The 17,429-nt window shown below is 36.1% G+C and overlaps 1 protein-coding gene across 1 annotated transcript in view; it reads left to right on the top strand.

The window, feature by feature from the left end:
- Positions 1–16,504, top strand: part of LOC131037809 (receptor-like protein 47) — a 34,966-nt gene extending 18,462 nt beyond the window's left edge. The window contains exons 2-3 of the mRNA XM_059211399.1: positions 1,795–2,063; positions 15,979–16,504. Of these exons, the coding sequence (XP_059067382.1) occupies positions 1,795–2,063; positions 15,979–16,504 (795 nt within the window). The remainder of the gene's footprint in view (positions 1–1,794; positions 2,064–15,978) is intronic.
- The last annotated feature ends 925 nt before the right edge of the window (positions 16,505–17,429 follow it).

Genomic DNA, 17,429 nt, shown 5'->3' with positions numbered 1-17,429 from the left:
CTTGTAGACTTTAGGCAAATCAATGTTATGCTTTTTGATGATATGTGTAAGTTCATCAATCTTCTTAGAATGGCAACGATGCTCCTCATGACCAATCTTTTTACAATAAGCACAAGTAGGTCTCTCTCTCTTTGGTGAATTATCTCTCTTGGAAGAGGATGAATCTCCTTGTTGCGGAGAAGATGGTGCTTTTTCCTTAGGCTTTGATTGCCATTTCTTCTTGTTTGAGTTGTCCTTTCCTTGATTTCCTTTGTTCCCTTGATTTGCCACTAATGCTTGAGACTTAGAAGCCTTAAGAATGCCCATGCTTATCAACTTAGTTTGTTCCATCATCAACATTTCATTGAAAGCATCAAATGTAGGCATTTTGTAGCTTGAACCCATTGTCATCCTATGGGTTTGGAAACTAGAAACAAATGCTGCATATTCTTGTAGAAGCTTGCCTATCAAGTTGAATGTCAATTGAGTATCCTTCTTATCAATGCCACAATCTTTGAGTTGTGCCCTCAACTCATTTGCCTTAGTGACATAATCTTGTATAGTATCAAAGTTCTTGGGATCCAATATGGTGAGATCACTATCAATTTGATATCCCCTAATCTCATCAACTTGACCATACAAGTCTTGAAACTTTTGCCAAGCATCCTTGATTAGAGTACACTTCTCAATATGAAAACTGAGATCCTTTGATACATACTTTCTTAAGGTACCAATTGCCATGATATTTTTAGTGAGCCAATCCAAGTGACCAACTGGATCAACCTTAGGATCAGTGGGAGCAATAATAGTTCCATCAATGTAATGAGTGAGTCCTTTTTCCATAAGTTTACTCCATCCATCAATTTTCCAAGTAGCATAATTATGTGGAGTTAAGAGAGGAAACTTAGAAGAACCCATAGCAGCAAAAAGGAAGCAACACAAGAGCACAAAAGCACAAGAGACACCCTCCCAAATTCAATCAATCAAAGTACCCCCCCTAAAGTGATGATTTGGCACTTTATACTTAGTGCGATTACAATGAGCCACTTGCAAAACAAGGCAAAGTGGACATATGATGCAAATTTTACAACTTCTCAAATGAGATACAAGAGACTTCAATCAATAGTGCAATGAATCTAATTGAGATTCAAGCAAATATACAAGTACCAAAAGAGCCAAAAATGGCCAAGATCTGAAAGTACAATTTATACTTACAATGACATCAATCTGATAGCATCATGTGAAATTAGATGAAAAAATACGCACTTTCAAAAAAAACGGCACCTAAAAAGGAGGTCGAATGACCCTAAACAAAGCCTCTAAAGTTGCAAAAACTGGGATTACTCAGGTACAGTCACCATAAATTGCATTTTATGAAAACTCCATGTATCAAAATCAAAAAATTTCTTCACCACTACAGAGAGCATGAAATTCTAACCCATTTCAAAAAAAATTGCACCCAAAAAGGAGCAAAAATGAGCAAGTTATGGCCATTTGAAGTTGAACTGCAAAATCAAAAATGCAAATAAGAGGGGGTCCAAAAATTTTCAAACCCTGCTGATGTGGCGCTGACATCAGCAAGTCACAAGGTTAAATTTGACGACCATATGACCGTCGCAAAAACTTCGCCCTCTGCTGACTAGGCGTCCGTACTGTATGGACGGATGACGTGGCAGTTGACTGTGTAGCTGACTATGTGGTCCGTACCATACGGTTTTGCTGAGTGGATGAGCTGATTCGGTCACTGATGTGGCAGCCGTACAGATATCTGCGTGTATGTATGGAAAAGTTGACTGGGTAAGTTTTGTACTGCAGGCCAATGGCCGCCTACCATGTGGTGGACGCGGTCCTCTGGTCTGGTTGTTCATCGACGGAGCAGGCACTACCGGCGGTGCTGGTCGGACGGGCATGGCGAGAAGTGGCGTGGCCCAAGGAACGGCGCTGCCTGGAGGCGACAGTCGGTGGCGCTGCCTGGAGGATCGGGTGGAGAGGAGTCGGCGCGGCAACGGCGGCGGCGGGACCAGAGAGGATGTCGGAGCTCGAGGTTCGGCGGAGATGGCATGGTTGTCGGCGGCGGCAGAATGGTATGCGTAGACCGAGGGAACCTGCAAACCTACAACGCGCAGGTACGGGCGTCACGGGGGGGGGGGGGGGTGTCTGCGGACCCCCAAAATTTGATTTTTTCTTCTTTTTTTTTTTTTGATTTGATTTTTTTTCGATTTTTTCAATTTTTTTTATTTTTAATTTTTGAAAAAATATTTCAGAAAAACAAAAAAAAAAATTTTGAAAAATAATAAAAAATTTCGAAATCCTTACGATTATGGCAAAATTGGGGAAAAAAAATTTCTCACCAAAATAGGCCGACTTTATAACCAAAATTCATGGAAACAGCCTTCTGGACGCAATGGCAAGGTCGGATCTGGTCTAGGACACCTCCAAAAGATGTTGCTCCTCAGATCTGCCTCTTGACGTCGCAATAATGCCTCTTCAAGATGAATCAATGAAGCCCCAATGGCTCTGATACCATGTTAGATTTTGCCAAGATCAAGAGCTCAATGAAATGTACAAAATAGAGACACAATATAGGACAAGAATAAACTATAGTCTCATCAATAGAAAATGATCAACAATCAACTGGATTAACCAATACAATGAATAGAGGCCTGCATATATAGGCAAGGCCATATGGATGTATGAGCACACAAATATGACATGTGGCTCAATGAGAAACAAGGGTAGGTAGGAAATAGGTGTGGGTAGGTAGGAGAAATAATATAATATTCCACATGAGGTGGATCACCCACCGAAGGTGGAATTATCACTCCACAATAAGTGGATATGATAGTGTAATAACAAGATCAACACCATAAAAGGTGGAATTTCTCCTACACACACTATCCCAATGTGACACAAACACCCAAGTGTCTCATATCCAAACTACTATGAAATGCATTATCCTAAGTAAACTTAAGTAAGTGTAATAATATCCAAGATGAATAATTATTTACACCAACAATTTTGAAGTTGTAAGAGAAACCTTTAACAAGGTAAAAGACTCTAACCAAGTCTATAAATTGTAAATCCTTTAACCAGGTGCTACACTTATATAGTGTTGTAAAATCCTTTAGCAAGGTAGATCTAACTGATCTTAATACTCCTAACAGGGTAAGCTATCAGAAATAGCCAAATGTAGCTCTAACCGAGCACTCTTTATTATTGTAGTAGTGAAGTTGTGGGTGTCATCCCCACCGCAGTTTTTCTCTCTAACCAAGAGTTTCTGCGTGACCAAAATATGTGTTATGGAGTGAATCATGTATGCATGTTATCAGTTGATTATAGTTTTGTTTTATGTTACTGCACTATTCCGTTTATGTATAACAATAAGGTTATTACAAAAGAAAAATTTTGGAGTACTGATTCACCCCTCCCCTCTCAGTACATTAGCTTTCCATATTGGGCCTAACAATTGGTATCAGAGCTTGAATCTTGGAAAAAGGTTTAACTACCTAAAGAGAAAGATCTTATCAATGGAAAGCTATAAACAATCTTGGAGGATTGTGTATCTACAAGAAGAGCTGGATAATGCAAATCAAGTGATTGTAGACATGCAAAGGCAAATGCAAAAATCTCTGAAAGTAAGGAGAAGATTATTTGATGACTTGCAGGATTCTCAAGAGTTAGTGGAACAAATCGAGAGATCATCTGACAATAGTATATCTGAAGAAACTAAAGAAATGATTGGAATGTTGAAAGAAAAGAACAAAGCATTGGCTGATCAACTAAAAGCAATGAAAAGAGAACATGAACATTTCAGTACACAGATGACTGAAAATCTAGATGCATTAAGGATAGCTGAGGATAAAGCAAGAGATCAACAAAGAGAGAAACAACAACTTGAAGTCTTAGTATCTGATAAGAATGATGAAATCATAAGGCTAACTAGTATTCAACAAAATCTGATAGATCAACTAGGTTATACACATCATGAAGCAAATCTGAAAGATGATGAGAATCAAGCATTGAAACTTGAAGTATCAAGGTTGAGCAATGAACTTGAAATAGAAAAGAAATCCAAGGAAACACTAAAGAAGAGTTATGAAGCATCAAAGATGTTGGATGAGCAACTGAACACAAGATGATCCTACAAAGAAGGAGAACTCGGTTACAAAGGAAAAGACTCTACCGAGAAGGAAATCTGCACTACCGAGAGAGGAGAATCATCAAAACAAGCTGGAAAAAGGAATAACATCAAAAGGAAGAAGCCTACTTGCTACTACTATGGAAATCAAGGTCATACTGCCAATATGTGTCAAATCAGAAAAGGTAAGCAACTGAATACCACTAAGACCAATGGTTATTGTTACAATTGAAATAAATATGGTCACACATCTAATCAATGTAGGACAAAGTTTGTTAACAATTATCAGAAGGCAAAATTCAAGGGGTTTTGCAAAAACTGCAATAGATATGGACATAGTACCGAGAAGTGTTGGTTTAAGCAAAAGAATCACATATGGTCTGCACACCGAGCAAATACTAGAGGTTGCCGAACTCACACAAACCCTTATCGACAATATTCTGCAATACCATGGGATTACAATACAAGGATATGGTTTGAATGTTGTGGAAGATATGGACATATAAGTGCCAACTGCTTTATAAGGTTTGGAATGAATAACCGAAGATCATGGAGAAATCCTGGTATGGCATGTTTTCATTGTCACAAAGCTGGACATTTAGCTAGAGATTGTAGAGATCAACCTAGAGAAGACACTGAGGAAATAAAAGAGAAATAAAAGATGATTTGGAGAAAGAAGGAAATTGTGTCAAATGAAGATAGCACCTTACCTACCAAGTTAGGTGCTCCCACTCCAAATTAATAGGTAAAGGTATGAAGGGACTGCATTCTCACAAGGTTAAATCTTAAAACAATTCCTATCTAAGTATGTATTGAATTCAAAATCTACATAGTAAGATGTAGGAGTAAGTTTGAAATTCTATCAAAAATTTTGAAGCACTTTACAGGAAAACTGTTAAGTTGGTGAATTCAGGAAGCCTATCAAGTCAGTATATGAAGGAAATCTAGTTACTCGGTTAAAGCAAAAAAAAGGAAAGAAAGTTAAGTAAACCGAGTGCATTTAATATCTTTGACCTAACTTGCAAGGAGCCCGATAAGGTATTTTTTAGTACTTAAAAGGTTTTTCACGGTCATTTTCATTCACCAAGTTTTCGAGAAGCAGAGAAGAGCGAATCAAGGTGATCAAACCATCTTCAAAGAAAAATCCAAGGTATTTACATCGAATCTCATCGCATTGCTAAGCTGGTTTACCGAATTCATTAAGTTGTTATTTGCTGAGTGTGAAGCGTCTGCCATGTGTTAAGTTCTCAAACCCTAAGGTTCCTGTGTCAGTCTTTATCTGAAATAAAAAATGGCATCTAAGATCCAAGACCCCATTGTTGTCACCAATGTAGAAAAGCCCTCACTAAAATACTCTATGACTCCCAAAATTGCATCTGAACCAGATGACAAGACTGCTTTTTCACTCATCCCAGATCGAGTCTTATTAGTTGAGGATGTTAGATTCTTCACTAAATGTCATGTTGAAGAACTCGGTCATGTTGAGATCAAGGATGCATATGATGAATTGTGCACAGATGGTAAAATGGATAACAAGTATGAGCATATCAAAATCAAGGGATTGACTGAAGCCCTAACCTATCCCCGTGTGTTCAAACCCCAGTGGGTCAAGTTTGTACTAAGTCAAGTGCATGATGATTTCATGTGGCTACAAGAGCAACCGTTTAAGATCACTAAAGAAATCATTCATCTGATCACCGATTACCCTATCTATGATCATGCCCGAGCACAGAAAATGATATCACAGAAGGAATTGATCAGTTTGACTGGAGTTGAATCAGATTATAGAGGTCTGAAGTTGAACAATGTTACTGATCCTGAACTCAAATTCGCCATCAGAGTAATTGGTTACTGTTTCTTCCAATCAACAAGGGAAAACAATGTACCCTGTGCAGCAGTGGACTTAGCATACAAAATTGTTAAGAAAGGCATGAAAGTTGACTTGTGTGAAGTGCTACTGAAGAACTTGTTTGAAAATCTGAACACAATCAAGAAGCCGAAGAAGAACAACTCAGCAAACACTCTAAAATTTGGATCACTACTTGTGTGTATGTTTTTCTACTTTGAGAAGTTTTTTCCAACAGTCGGTAAAGTTGTTTGTGAACTACACCGACCAATCACCCATCAAATCAATGACTTCATCAAGAAGTTAGGTGATAACTTTAATGATATAATGGATGATTACTTCAGCAAGTTCCAAGAGAAAATGCATAACAGGTACTGGATTCCACCACAGCTGGAAGAAAAATACAAAGATGAAATATGTTTTGAGGTAGACACCGATTACTGCTATGTGAATGATGTGGAACCGAGGACTCAATCTTTGTCACCTATGGGTTACGAGATTGATTTTGATATCACTCAACAGCAAATCGATGCCTATCTGTCATTGCCAAGGCATACTACCAAGCTGAGGTGTGGAACCTATGAAGAAAGGAAAGAAAAAGTAAAAATGAGCATTGTAGTACCTAAGGCTACAAGAAAAGCTACAAAGATGATTAAGGCATTAACTAAGAAATTTGGAGAAGAGTCTTCCTCCACACCTGTCAAAGGAGTTCTAGCCATCACCGAAGATGAGACAAAAGCCCAAGAAGCAGCCATAACACTTAGCACTGAATTGCCTAAGGGAAAAGTGTTGAAAAGAAAGAAACAGGACACTTCAATGGCTCTACCGACCCCTCCAACAAAGAGACCTAACACAAGGGCATCTGCTACATCACCGAGTAAGAAACAAAAGACTGTTGCCATTCCTAAGGTAACTAGAACTTACAAGAAATCTACTCAGAGACTCATTTTGCCAAAAGAGTCGAGTGATACCGAATCTGAAGATGCAAATAAATTTCAGATTGTGAAAAGCAAGAAGGTAGATGTACATAGTGTAGAAATTTTTTGTAATAATCTAAAGGAATATGGTGGATTTGGTGGATTCAGATTTGTTAAATATGAATCCAGATCAGCTAATGAAAAGAGGCAAATTGAAGAAGCTGTCATTTGTACACTTCTCAAATTCTGAGTGGTACCATTAGAAGCATGTAATTCTATTCCTAAGGAATTATATGCACATATTGAAACCAAATAGAAATATGCCCTAGACTCGAAGAAACAAATCAGAGAAAGAAGTTTGGTGCATCTCTTTCCTCATATGTCAGTTGATGAAATAAAAGAACATCTGACAAACAGCCAAACTCAATTTACAATAAAACAGAAGGCCTTGAAATTGATGAATGGCCTGTATATAGAGGTAGAGAAGGAAACAAAGGAGCAATGGAAGACCATCTTTCGAAGAAAGAATGCTGGTGAACAATCTACAGTGGAAATAGTTGATGTCACTGACCAAGAGCCTGATGTCACCGAGCAAGACCCTGCAGACACCATTCAAATAGATGAAGATATCATGGATGCAGAGGCACCTGAACAAGAAATGATAGAAGGCAATGCTTATGCAAAACTTGTCTCAAGTGAATCTATTTTGGAACAAGTTCAACCTTACCCACTGATCAATCAACCTGCTGCAACCGAAGCTCCTCAGGCTACAGGAGAAGGCATCGAAGGTCAAAAGTCTACAATAGAAGGTACTTCACAAGAACCAACCTCTCAAGCACCTTCTAGTATGGAAAATGTTACAGCTGAGACACCAAGCACCGAGACACCGAAGGACACTACCAAGGCTAAAGAAACTGACAAAAGTGTTGTCTCTATCGAGAAACCTATCAAGGGTCCTCAAGCCTCTCAAGCTATAGTAGTGGTTCACCCGGTGAAAGGTAAAGAAAAGAAAGTGAAAAAGCATAGTTTCAAAATTGATTTATCAAAACCGATAGTGTTGCCCAATGTAGACATCTCCAAACTAAAAGGGCAAGCACTCAATGAATTCGGTGAACTATGCAAAGCAAAGGCTGAACAGGAGAAGCAACTGGCCATACAGAGGAAGAATAAAGTACTTCAAAAGGTAAAAACCTTACTATCAAATATGCTACCCTCAGCTACAATATCAACCGATGCAGTCATCCATATTCAATTGGATGAACTCCTCAATCAGATTGAGACATTTGGTGTAGATGCATCCGAATACTTGAGCAAACTAAAAGACAAGGAGCTAACTGCTAAAATGATAGAGGAAGTACAAAAATCAATTGTTGTTGGCAAGGTAAAACTTGTCAAATTTATTGCTGAGTTGTCCCCTCAACTCAAGCACATTCTTTCATTATTTCAGAAACTCTGCACATTTTCTTTATTTCTTAAGGACATTAAGAATAAAACAGACGCAATTGAGAAAGAGATCACCGGTCTCTCAAATAAGTTGACCCCCAAGTCAAATTCAGTTCAGAACTTTTATACTAAGCTCCAACAGCTCATGGCTCAACAATTGGAATTGAGGAATGAAGAACACAAGATCAGGATGGACATAATGATACTTCAAACATTATTCCTTCCTCACCTTTCATCCGTTCAAGAACAGCTAAACCGATCCACCTCTCTCTCTACTACAAAAGAAGGAAGCACTTTAGATGGCTTAATTTCATTATTGGTTGATATTAATGCATAGGATTCTTTAATGGACAGTGTCAAGGATGCACTTTCTGTTGCCCTCACCGATGCCCAGACAAAGTACAAATCCATTTTTGATCAGTTTCCCCCTCCCAATGGTAACTAAATTTTGATGTTTGTCAAAAAGGGGGGGTATATCAGAGTATATCTTCAGGAGTGTATAGTAGTGTATAGTATTCAAAGAATCAAACAATTGGAGTGTAGTATATAGAGAGAGTATACCGAGCAGTGAACCGAGCATGAAAAGAGGAAAGAACAGTGATTACAGAGTTTTGTACAACATATTGATAAGGGGAGTATATTTGATTGTACTATTTCAATGACTAATGTATATACTGCATGTTTAGTCAATTTTGTAATGTATACAGATTTCTTTTTGAGTAATGACTTTGAAAGTAGTTTTGTCAAACATCTCAACTAATGTCAAAAGGGGGAGATTGTTACTACTTATCAAATTGCCATTAGTTTTATATACAAAGTCATTCTATATTCTAGTCGGTTAATATTACCGAATCATGCAGTCGGTACACATGGAGAAGTCGGTATGTACAATCTAGTCGGTTACAGAAGGAAAACAGTCACAAAGCCTAGTATACATCGACCTATCTACCGAGTGATATTTCATGTCTACCGAGCAGTAAAGATAATACACCGAGTTGATATACACCAAGTGAAATGTGTTACCAGATTCATTGAACCTAGACACACATATGAAAACGTGTTACAAGATCGAGGCACACAGAACTATTATCACATTGGAAATTGCACATATAGATTTTGTATAATTTTGAGGTCATCTAACCAATGAAATATTTTGCATGGTTATTTATTCAAGAAATCATGTTTGTAAGATCGAAGCAATGAATCGAATCACCGACTTAAGAAGTCTATTTATACAACATGAATTTAGGGTTAGAAACAGAGATGTGAATGTGAGAAATGTGTGTGCATGTGCATATGAAGCAAGACTTATGTGATACATGAGAAATCACAAGGCATTATGACTGTTACAGAGACACAGAGGTCACCGAGAAGGTTATCAGAGAACAGTTGAGGAACAGAGTAAACAGAAGGGTTTACCGAGTTACTTTATGAGTTACTGAGGTATGCTATAGGCAAGGTAATCTTATTTTGAGCACATAGAATCTGCTATAGCATTTCAGATGTAAAGCTGCAGATATTTGTATTGATTCTATTGTAATATTTTGAAGTTGTAAGAGAAACCTTTAACAGGGTAAAAGACTCTAACCAAGTGTATAAATTGTAAATCCTTTAACCAGGTGCTACACTTATATAGTGTTGTAAAATCCTTTAGCAAGGTAGATCTAACTAATCTTAATACTCCTAACAGGGTAAGCTATCAGAAATAGCCAAATGTAGCTCTAACCGAACACTCTTTATTATTGCAGTAGTGAAGTTGTGGGTGCCATCCCCATCGCAGTTTTTCTCTCCAACCAAGAGTTTCTGCGTGACCAAAATATATGTGTTATGGAGTGAATCATGTATGAATGTTATCAGTTGATTATAGTTTTGTTTTATGTTACTGCACTATTTTGTTTATGTATAACAGTAAGGTTATTACAAAAGGAAAGTTTTGGAGTACTGATTCACCCCTCCCCTCTCAATACATTATCTTTCCATATTGGGCCTAACACAAAGGTGGTGGTAGGTTGTCAGTGACTTTTATGTTTGGTAATCCACCAAATTTACTTTTTCCTTTGTCTCTGTCCTTTTGATAAACCTTGAAAGTTTTCTTAGGTCTTTTCAGCTCTTCCTGTTTTTCCTTCTCTACAAAAATGATATCCCACTTGTCTGTTGTTTCTTCTACAATTTCATTGACTCTACTAGCCATTAGGCTTATATGTCGGTGTCCACTTGCAAAAACTGTTCTATTAGCTTCACTAATTAATTCATCAATTTCTTCTACAGAGTTGACCGGATGTACAGCTAGAAGTTTTTCAATCTTTAGTTTCTTGTCAAGCTCCATGATTGTAACCCTTTTGGCATCTAACCTCCTGTACAATTCACTTGTTAAATGATCTACAACTTCTATTAATACTTTCTTGTATATATCAAGATGTAGTATTATGCTATTCTCAATACTTCATTTTCTTCATTTGTGAATGTATTGGATAGTTTGATAACATTAGCTAAGTTACCATCATCAATTATCTCACTCAGTAAGTTGTCCAATGCCAGTATAACCTATTTTTGCTTCTTCTTGGGTGTCAACTTCTTTTCCGGTGGTCTCACTACATGTTGCTTCTACCTTGGTGTTCTTGTTTTCTTGGGTGGAGGAGAGGGTACCGGTGAAGGTTTTCTCTTCTTATCAACTCTTTTAAACTCAGCAGGTATCTCATTGTCAGATGATGTACCAACCGGTGAGATGTGTGCCTCTGGTTGTAATCCTTCTAGGTCACTTTCCTTTATTCCAGTTATGTTCATGAAATTTTCTTTTATTTCCTTAACTTGTTTAAATGCACTTCTTATGTACTTTTCTCCTCTTTCTCTGTTTCAATGTTTGTACATCACTTTCTATTGTTTCTGCATTTCCAAAAACCTTTTCTTTTGGTTCTCTAGGTGCCTCTAACAAGGCTCTAGCATAAGTTTCAATGACATTTACATCTGCCTCATACCCCATTTTAGTTACCCATATAGTTCTAGGAAGAACTAGCTCCATCCAGATTTCATCCTTTTTTATTACAAAATATATTTCTTTTTCATATTTGTCTACAATACTTTGTGGCAGTCTCTCTCTTGTTTTCATTTTTGCTTTGAAGGTTTTGAAATACTCTGTTATATTGTTTTCTTTGTTTGTGCCCATACCGGTGAAGATTTCTAGCAGTTGTTTGCTTATCAATATATCATATCCAAAGTCTTTCTTTCCAATATCGGGAACTTCTTTTGTGAAGTACAACATGAGACATACAAGAAGATTGCCAAAACGAAAAGTTCCTTTCTTATCACCTTTGATCTTTTTTAGGTTGTCTATCAACTCATCCTTTAACCACTCACATACATCTATTTTTTCATCATTATTCACCATATCATATTCACTTTTAATGCAAAGACTAGAAACTGAGTTAAGTTGGTTTGCATGTGTGGTCTTATATCCTAGGATCATGCATATAAATCTGACATTCTCATCTTTGACATCATTTACTCTCATGGATCTGCTATCATATGTTGCTCCTTTTAATGTCATGACAGTATTATTAGGAACCTTCTTAGTCTTATCTGGCTTGCTACCGGTGGAGGGTAAACTTGTCACTGCCCTAATTGCTTCTTTGGTGATTTTGCAAACTAAATCTAGCCAAAGAAATTCTCTATGAACTCTGCTAAGGACAATTCTTACTACCTCCTTTGGAAAATTAGGGATGTCCAAGATTTCCACAAAACCTAAAGTTTCAATTACCTTGTACTCGGGTTTTACATTTCCATTTTCATCACAGACAACATTTTTAAACATTTTCAATATTTCCTCAGAACCTAATACCTCAATATGGCAATGCATATAGATTCTAGGGTCTTCAGCATAAGAAACTCCTTTTGGAATTTTTGAAAACGCACCTACGGAATCATCTTGTTTCGCTATCTTGGGAATGGTCTTAAAAACGGGCCTAGGGTGCTTCACAACTTCTACAACAGTAGGGTTTGCAATAAATTTTAGAGCGGAGGAGGAAGCCATTGATAAATACCTTAATTTACCTGATAATGGTTTGAGTGCTTGAAAGAGATTTCTTCACTTCTTCTCTTTGGATGCCTTCGATCGAATTTTCACACTCTCTGAAAGTTTGAATGCTCGGTGAATTGAAAAAGAGAGAAAATCGATTATTTATAATGTCTTTTCTTCCAACAATCGCATTAAATGCTCGTCGGTTAAGTGAAACTTAACACATCTACTAGTAGAGAAGAAATCTATCTTCTCACCATCTACCGAGGGTAATTTGCATGATATTCAACTTGCTGCATTACCCCCAAGGGTTACTTTTTCAGCTAGATGAAGAGTCTCCTGCTGGTGGAGTAATACTCTGTTCTACGAGTGAAGGAATAGTCTCATCAACATTCTGATTTGTCTTTCTAATCCATTGTCTTGAAAATTCTTGTTTTACCTCATCAACCTTCTCTTTGCCTTTCAAACTGGGTCCTTTATTGTTTGCCGGTGAAGTCTTGCTTCTACAAAATTTTGCAATATGTCCAATCTTGTTACAAGCATAACAAGTCACATTGTTCTTTTGAATAGCCTTTCCATATCCTATGCCGATTTGTGTTCTGCATTGATCAGATAAGTGCCCAAATCTTCCACAAACATAACATCTTACATTCATTCTGTAGTTTTCTGAATTGTGACCAATTTTGTTGCATTTGAAACATTGATTTGTGAGTGCATTAATGTTCTGATTGTTTCTAGATCTACATTGATTTTCTCTATGACCATACTTGTTACAGTTAAATCATTTCCCATTGAAATTTTAAGCATTAGGTTGTCTTACCGGTTTACTGTGATCATGATTGTTTGTAGTACCAGCACTTTCTCCAACTTCAAATCCAAGTCCATTCGTATCTCCATTAGGTTTCTGACTTTTCAGCATATCATCAAGTTCTTCTGAACTTTTCTTGAATTTCTTTTTATGTTGATTTTCAGTAGCCAACTCATTTTCCAAAATTCTCTTTTGTCTCATAAGTTCAGTTTTATCATGTTCCATGTGAATCAAATTTGTCTTCAACATATCATTTTCATGGCTGAGTCTTAGATTTTTATTTCCAGCATCATTGAGTCTCCTAGTCAAGTCATCTTCAATCTTTTTTTTGTCTTCAATGTCTTTATAAAATCTCATAGTCATGTCTTGCATTTCATTCCTCATAGTCATGTTTTCTTGCCTCATCTTGTTTACAAGTTCATTAAGAGTTTCCTTTTCATCATCATCACTCTGCATCTTCTCATGAAGTTCTTTTCTCTTATTTCTAGCAATAGTGAGATTCTCCTGTAGTCCTTGAATGAATTCCTGTGCAGTCCTCAAATCATCTTCAAGTTTGATATTCTTCAACTTCTCTGCATCATAGTCCACAAGAACTCTTTCTAATTGCTTTCTTAAGTTCTCCATCTGTACCGGTGTCAGAATCTTCCTCAAGTTGTTAGGCTTTTGAAAATAGAGGACCAGGCTCTGATACTAATTGTTAGGATTAATGATAATCCCAAAAATACTGAGAGGGGGGGTTGAATCAATATCTAACCAGTGAACATAATATTTAACCTAATTAAGTATTTTGCATTCTAAAATAGTGTACCGATAAACAAGAATTAATGCAATAAATTTGAACAATAAAGACAACATAGAAAGCACACCATAACACAAGATTTTTAACAAGGAAACCTGGTGTGGGAAAAACCTCGGTGGGATTTGTGACCCACAATATTCACTCACTAGCCAATGGATAAATATTACTTACAAGAGGGACTTACACATGCAGGAAGGCCAACTGCCTAGAGCTCATTGCTCAATCTACAAAATGGAAGTCTCACCGACTTACAAATGGATTACGAAAATCCAATATAATGTACTGCTACAATTCAGCATTTGCTATGTCAGGTTCAATACTGGTTTAAGCTCATACTATAACCATAAACCTTATACAAAATTTGCTTTAATATTCGCTCATCACTTCTCTACATCCATACTACTTATATAAATGATTTACAAAATTTCATACATATATGAGTCTATTACAATATGCCATGTCAGCTTTACAAAAAGATATTTATAATTAAATACAATAAATAAAAGTTTGTTTCTATCGGCTAGGGTGTCGGTATACATTCTTGCCGGTGTCGGTGAAGTGTCTGCCAGTGCCGATGTCTACCGGTGATTTACCAGATGAATGCCACAAGGTTGCCTGTATGTTGCCATCAATGACAACATCATCATTTCTCACTAGAGTATAGAATGCCAACAAGATAATCAATATACAGCTTCAATTCCTACTAACATTGCAACATATCTTCAATCAAAAAGGGTTTTTTCTATCTTAGGAAATAGTATCAGCAGAAGAATCCCTAAATCTATCTGCACCATAAGTATGCTTGTGCTTGACTTGTCAAACAACATGTTAAGTAGTATAATTCCTGATAGGGTATGTGCAAGATCATGGTGGGCCAAACAAGCCCTTAAGTGGCAATGGAAATCAGAAAACAGAGTTAGGCAACTTGACGTAAAATTTTGAATAAGCTACCAACATCAGTTCAAAAATATGTAAGAATATAATCTGTAGAAAATTGATTGTAGTTTCTAAGCTGCTAGGTTTTTTCTAAAAATAAATAAATCTATTTGACTAAAATTTGAAATTTCAATGGAGTAACTTATTGAAATTTCATGAAAAAGGATAAGAAGCGGGTGTCTATGAGCATCGTAATCACAATCAAATCATAATATTTTTTTACAAGATTTTAGTTATAAGTAGAAGAATCATGTCCGAATGTGACACATTTTTTTTGTATTTTTGTTTGAAATAAATAATTAATTATGATTTTTTTACTACAGATTTTTTTTAAAATATAAAAAAACTCGTATGTCTGATCACCATAATTCGGTCAAAACTTTATAAAATTCAATTTTTGTTTTTTTTAATCCTATAGTATATGAAGCATAGAATGTGACGCATGTTTCAGATATAGAAAATGTGAAACCATTTGAAAGTTATAGATATTTTTCAATCAACCTATCAATCAGAACTTTAGTCAGAATATAGCCACTTTCTGACACATACTTGATAATTGTTCAGCAAACTGTTTGGATATAATATTTTTGAATTTGGGTAAAAAAAAAAAAAAAAAAAAGGCTGGAGGGTCGTATTCCAGAATTGAGAAAGCTCACAAAACTGTAGACGTTAGGTCTGAATTGTAATCAGTTGCAAAGGGCTATTGTATCATCCATAGCAAATTGTGTTTCTCTCCATGTTTTGAATTTGGCAATAAATGATTTAAATGGAATCATTCCCACATGGATTGGATATTTATCAAAACTGCAGGTTTTGATGTTAAACTCCAATAAATTTCAGGGCTCTATTCCTCCCCTGATTTTTGCCCTCAAGCAACTCAAAATAGTAGACCTTTCTCAGAACAATTTTTTAGGTTCTATACCAATCAACGCTACAAGTTAACAGGCAATGGTCGACGCATCACATATTAATTCACTGCAGGTTGGGTACCAGGTTTCAAAGGATTTTTATTATAGGAATGAGGCAAGGCTTTACACAAAAGGCCAATGTCTTGAATATGGGATCATTCTTACAATTTTTAAATTTTTGGATCTGTAAAGCAACAATTTATCGGGCAATATTCCTAAGGAAATTGGGTCCTTCCATGGTTTGAAAGGTCTTAATCTTTCTAGATATCATCTCATCAGCAAGATTCCAGAAACATTCAAAGGCATGGATCAACTAGAATCTCTAGATCTTTCACTAAACAATTTGAATGAAAAAAAAATTTTGGAACTTCAATTTCTCACTTACTTGGAAGTCTTTAATGTCTCTTACAACAGGCTTGAGGGAAAAGTACCTCATGGAGGGCAGTTTTTGACCTTTGAGGAGAACTCTTTTTTGGGCAATATCCATCTATGTGACATTCCCTTCACCAACAACTGTAACATTTTTTCTTTAAGTGGAGATGATGAAGAGGCAACTGAAGAACTAGAAGGGGACCCAGATGCTGAGATGGAATATTGGGGACGCTATGGGTTAGGGTTCTTCATTGTTATTGGATTTATCTTATTCAGTTTTAATGTGAGGAAGGCTCTCTTTCATTTGTATGATGGTATCGTTTTGGCTATGTTTCAGCGTGGATAGACAATCTAAGAATTATGGTATAAATTGTTATATAAATTATAATACATATAACGTTTTCACTTGATTCTCTTTGTTTCTATCACCTTGGCTGGAGATGGAGAGACAATGTAAGAACAGTAACATAAATGCCTCCATTATATTATAGGATTGTCAGCTTAGATCTCATCAACTCGTATTATCTTAGATTGCAAATGGATAAACAATGTAAGAAAGCATAGTTAAAGCTTCTTATCAGATTACTGAAATTCATACAATTCAGCTCATGACTTTAATTGATCGTATTCGGTTCTAAGATATTCATTAGATAAGTAGTGTTTGCTTGATTCTAATATATTATAGAATCTTCATCATATCATCAATGTTTGTCCGGATATTTGAAATAATTTGGTGGTGGATTACGCATGGAAATTAACAAGTAAAACATTTTATCTTCAAGTTTGACTCAAAAACTTGTGATTTTAAACACCAATAAGAACTGTGTAGACATTTCATGGTTTGCAACCTCTTGTGGACCCAAAATTGTGGATGGAGAGTTTTAGGAGTATTTTTATTCAAATCTTTTACTTATATCGTTATTTTATTTAGAATCAATAATGTTGTTAAATGAAAAAAAAATGTATAATTTTTTTTCAAAATGAATCTAAATTTGTCATAAAAATTAATGCCTTGGATTAGGATTCTTAAAAATTTAATATATGTTAGGGATGGTTCTTAAATTTTTTATTGGTGAATGTATACAGTGAAAAATGATGATGACAAACTATTGCAAAACTACAAAAGATCCAACCACAACAAAACCTTAGTTCTACAATCAAATTATTCACCATACACCAATGAAGAAACCTAAAAACATGCAAAACAACAAATGGAAATTATTATACTATTCACATGCCAAGTTGGGTTTGATCTTCATTGTTTCCTATCT

This window comes from Cryptomeria japonica, chromosome 1, assembly GCF_030272615.1.
Source record: "Cryptomeria japonica chromosome 1, Sugi_1.0, whole genome shotgun sequence".
NCBI classification, from domain to species: domain Eukaryota; kingdom Viridiplantae; phylum Streptophyta; class Pinopsida; order Cupressales; family Cupressaceae; genus Cryptomeria; species Cryptomeria japonica.
The sequence above is the reverse complement of the archived record's forward strand: the minus strand, read 5'-3'. Positions and strand labels throughout refer to the sequence as shown.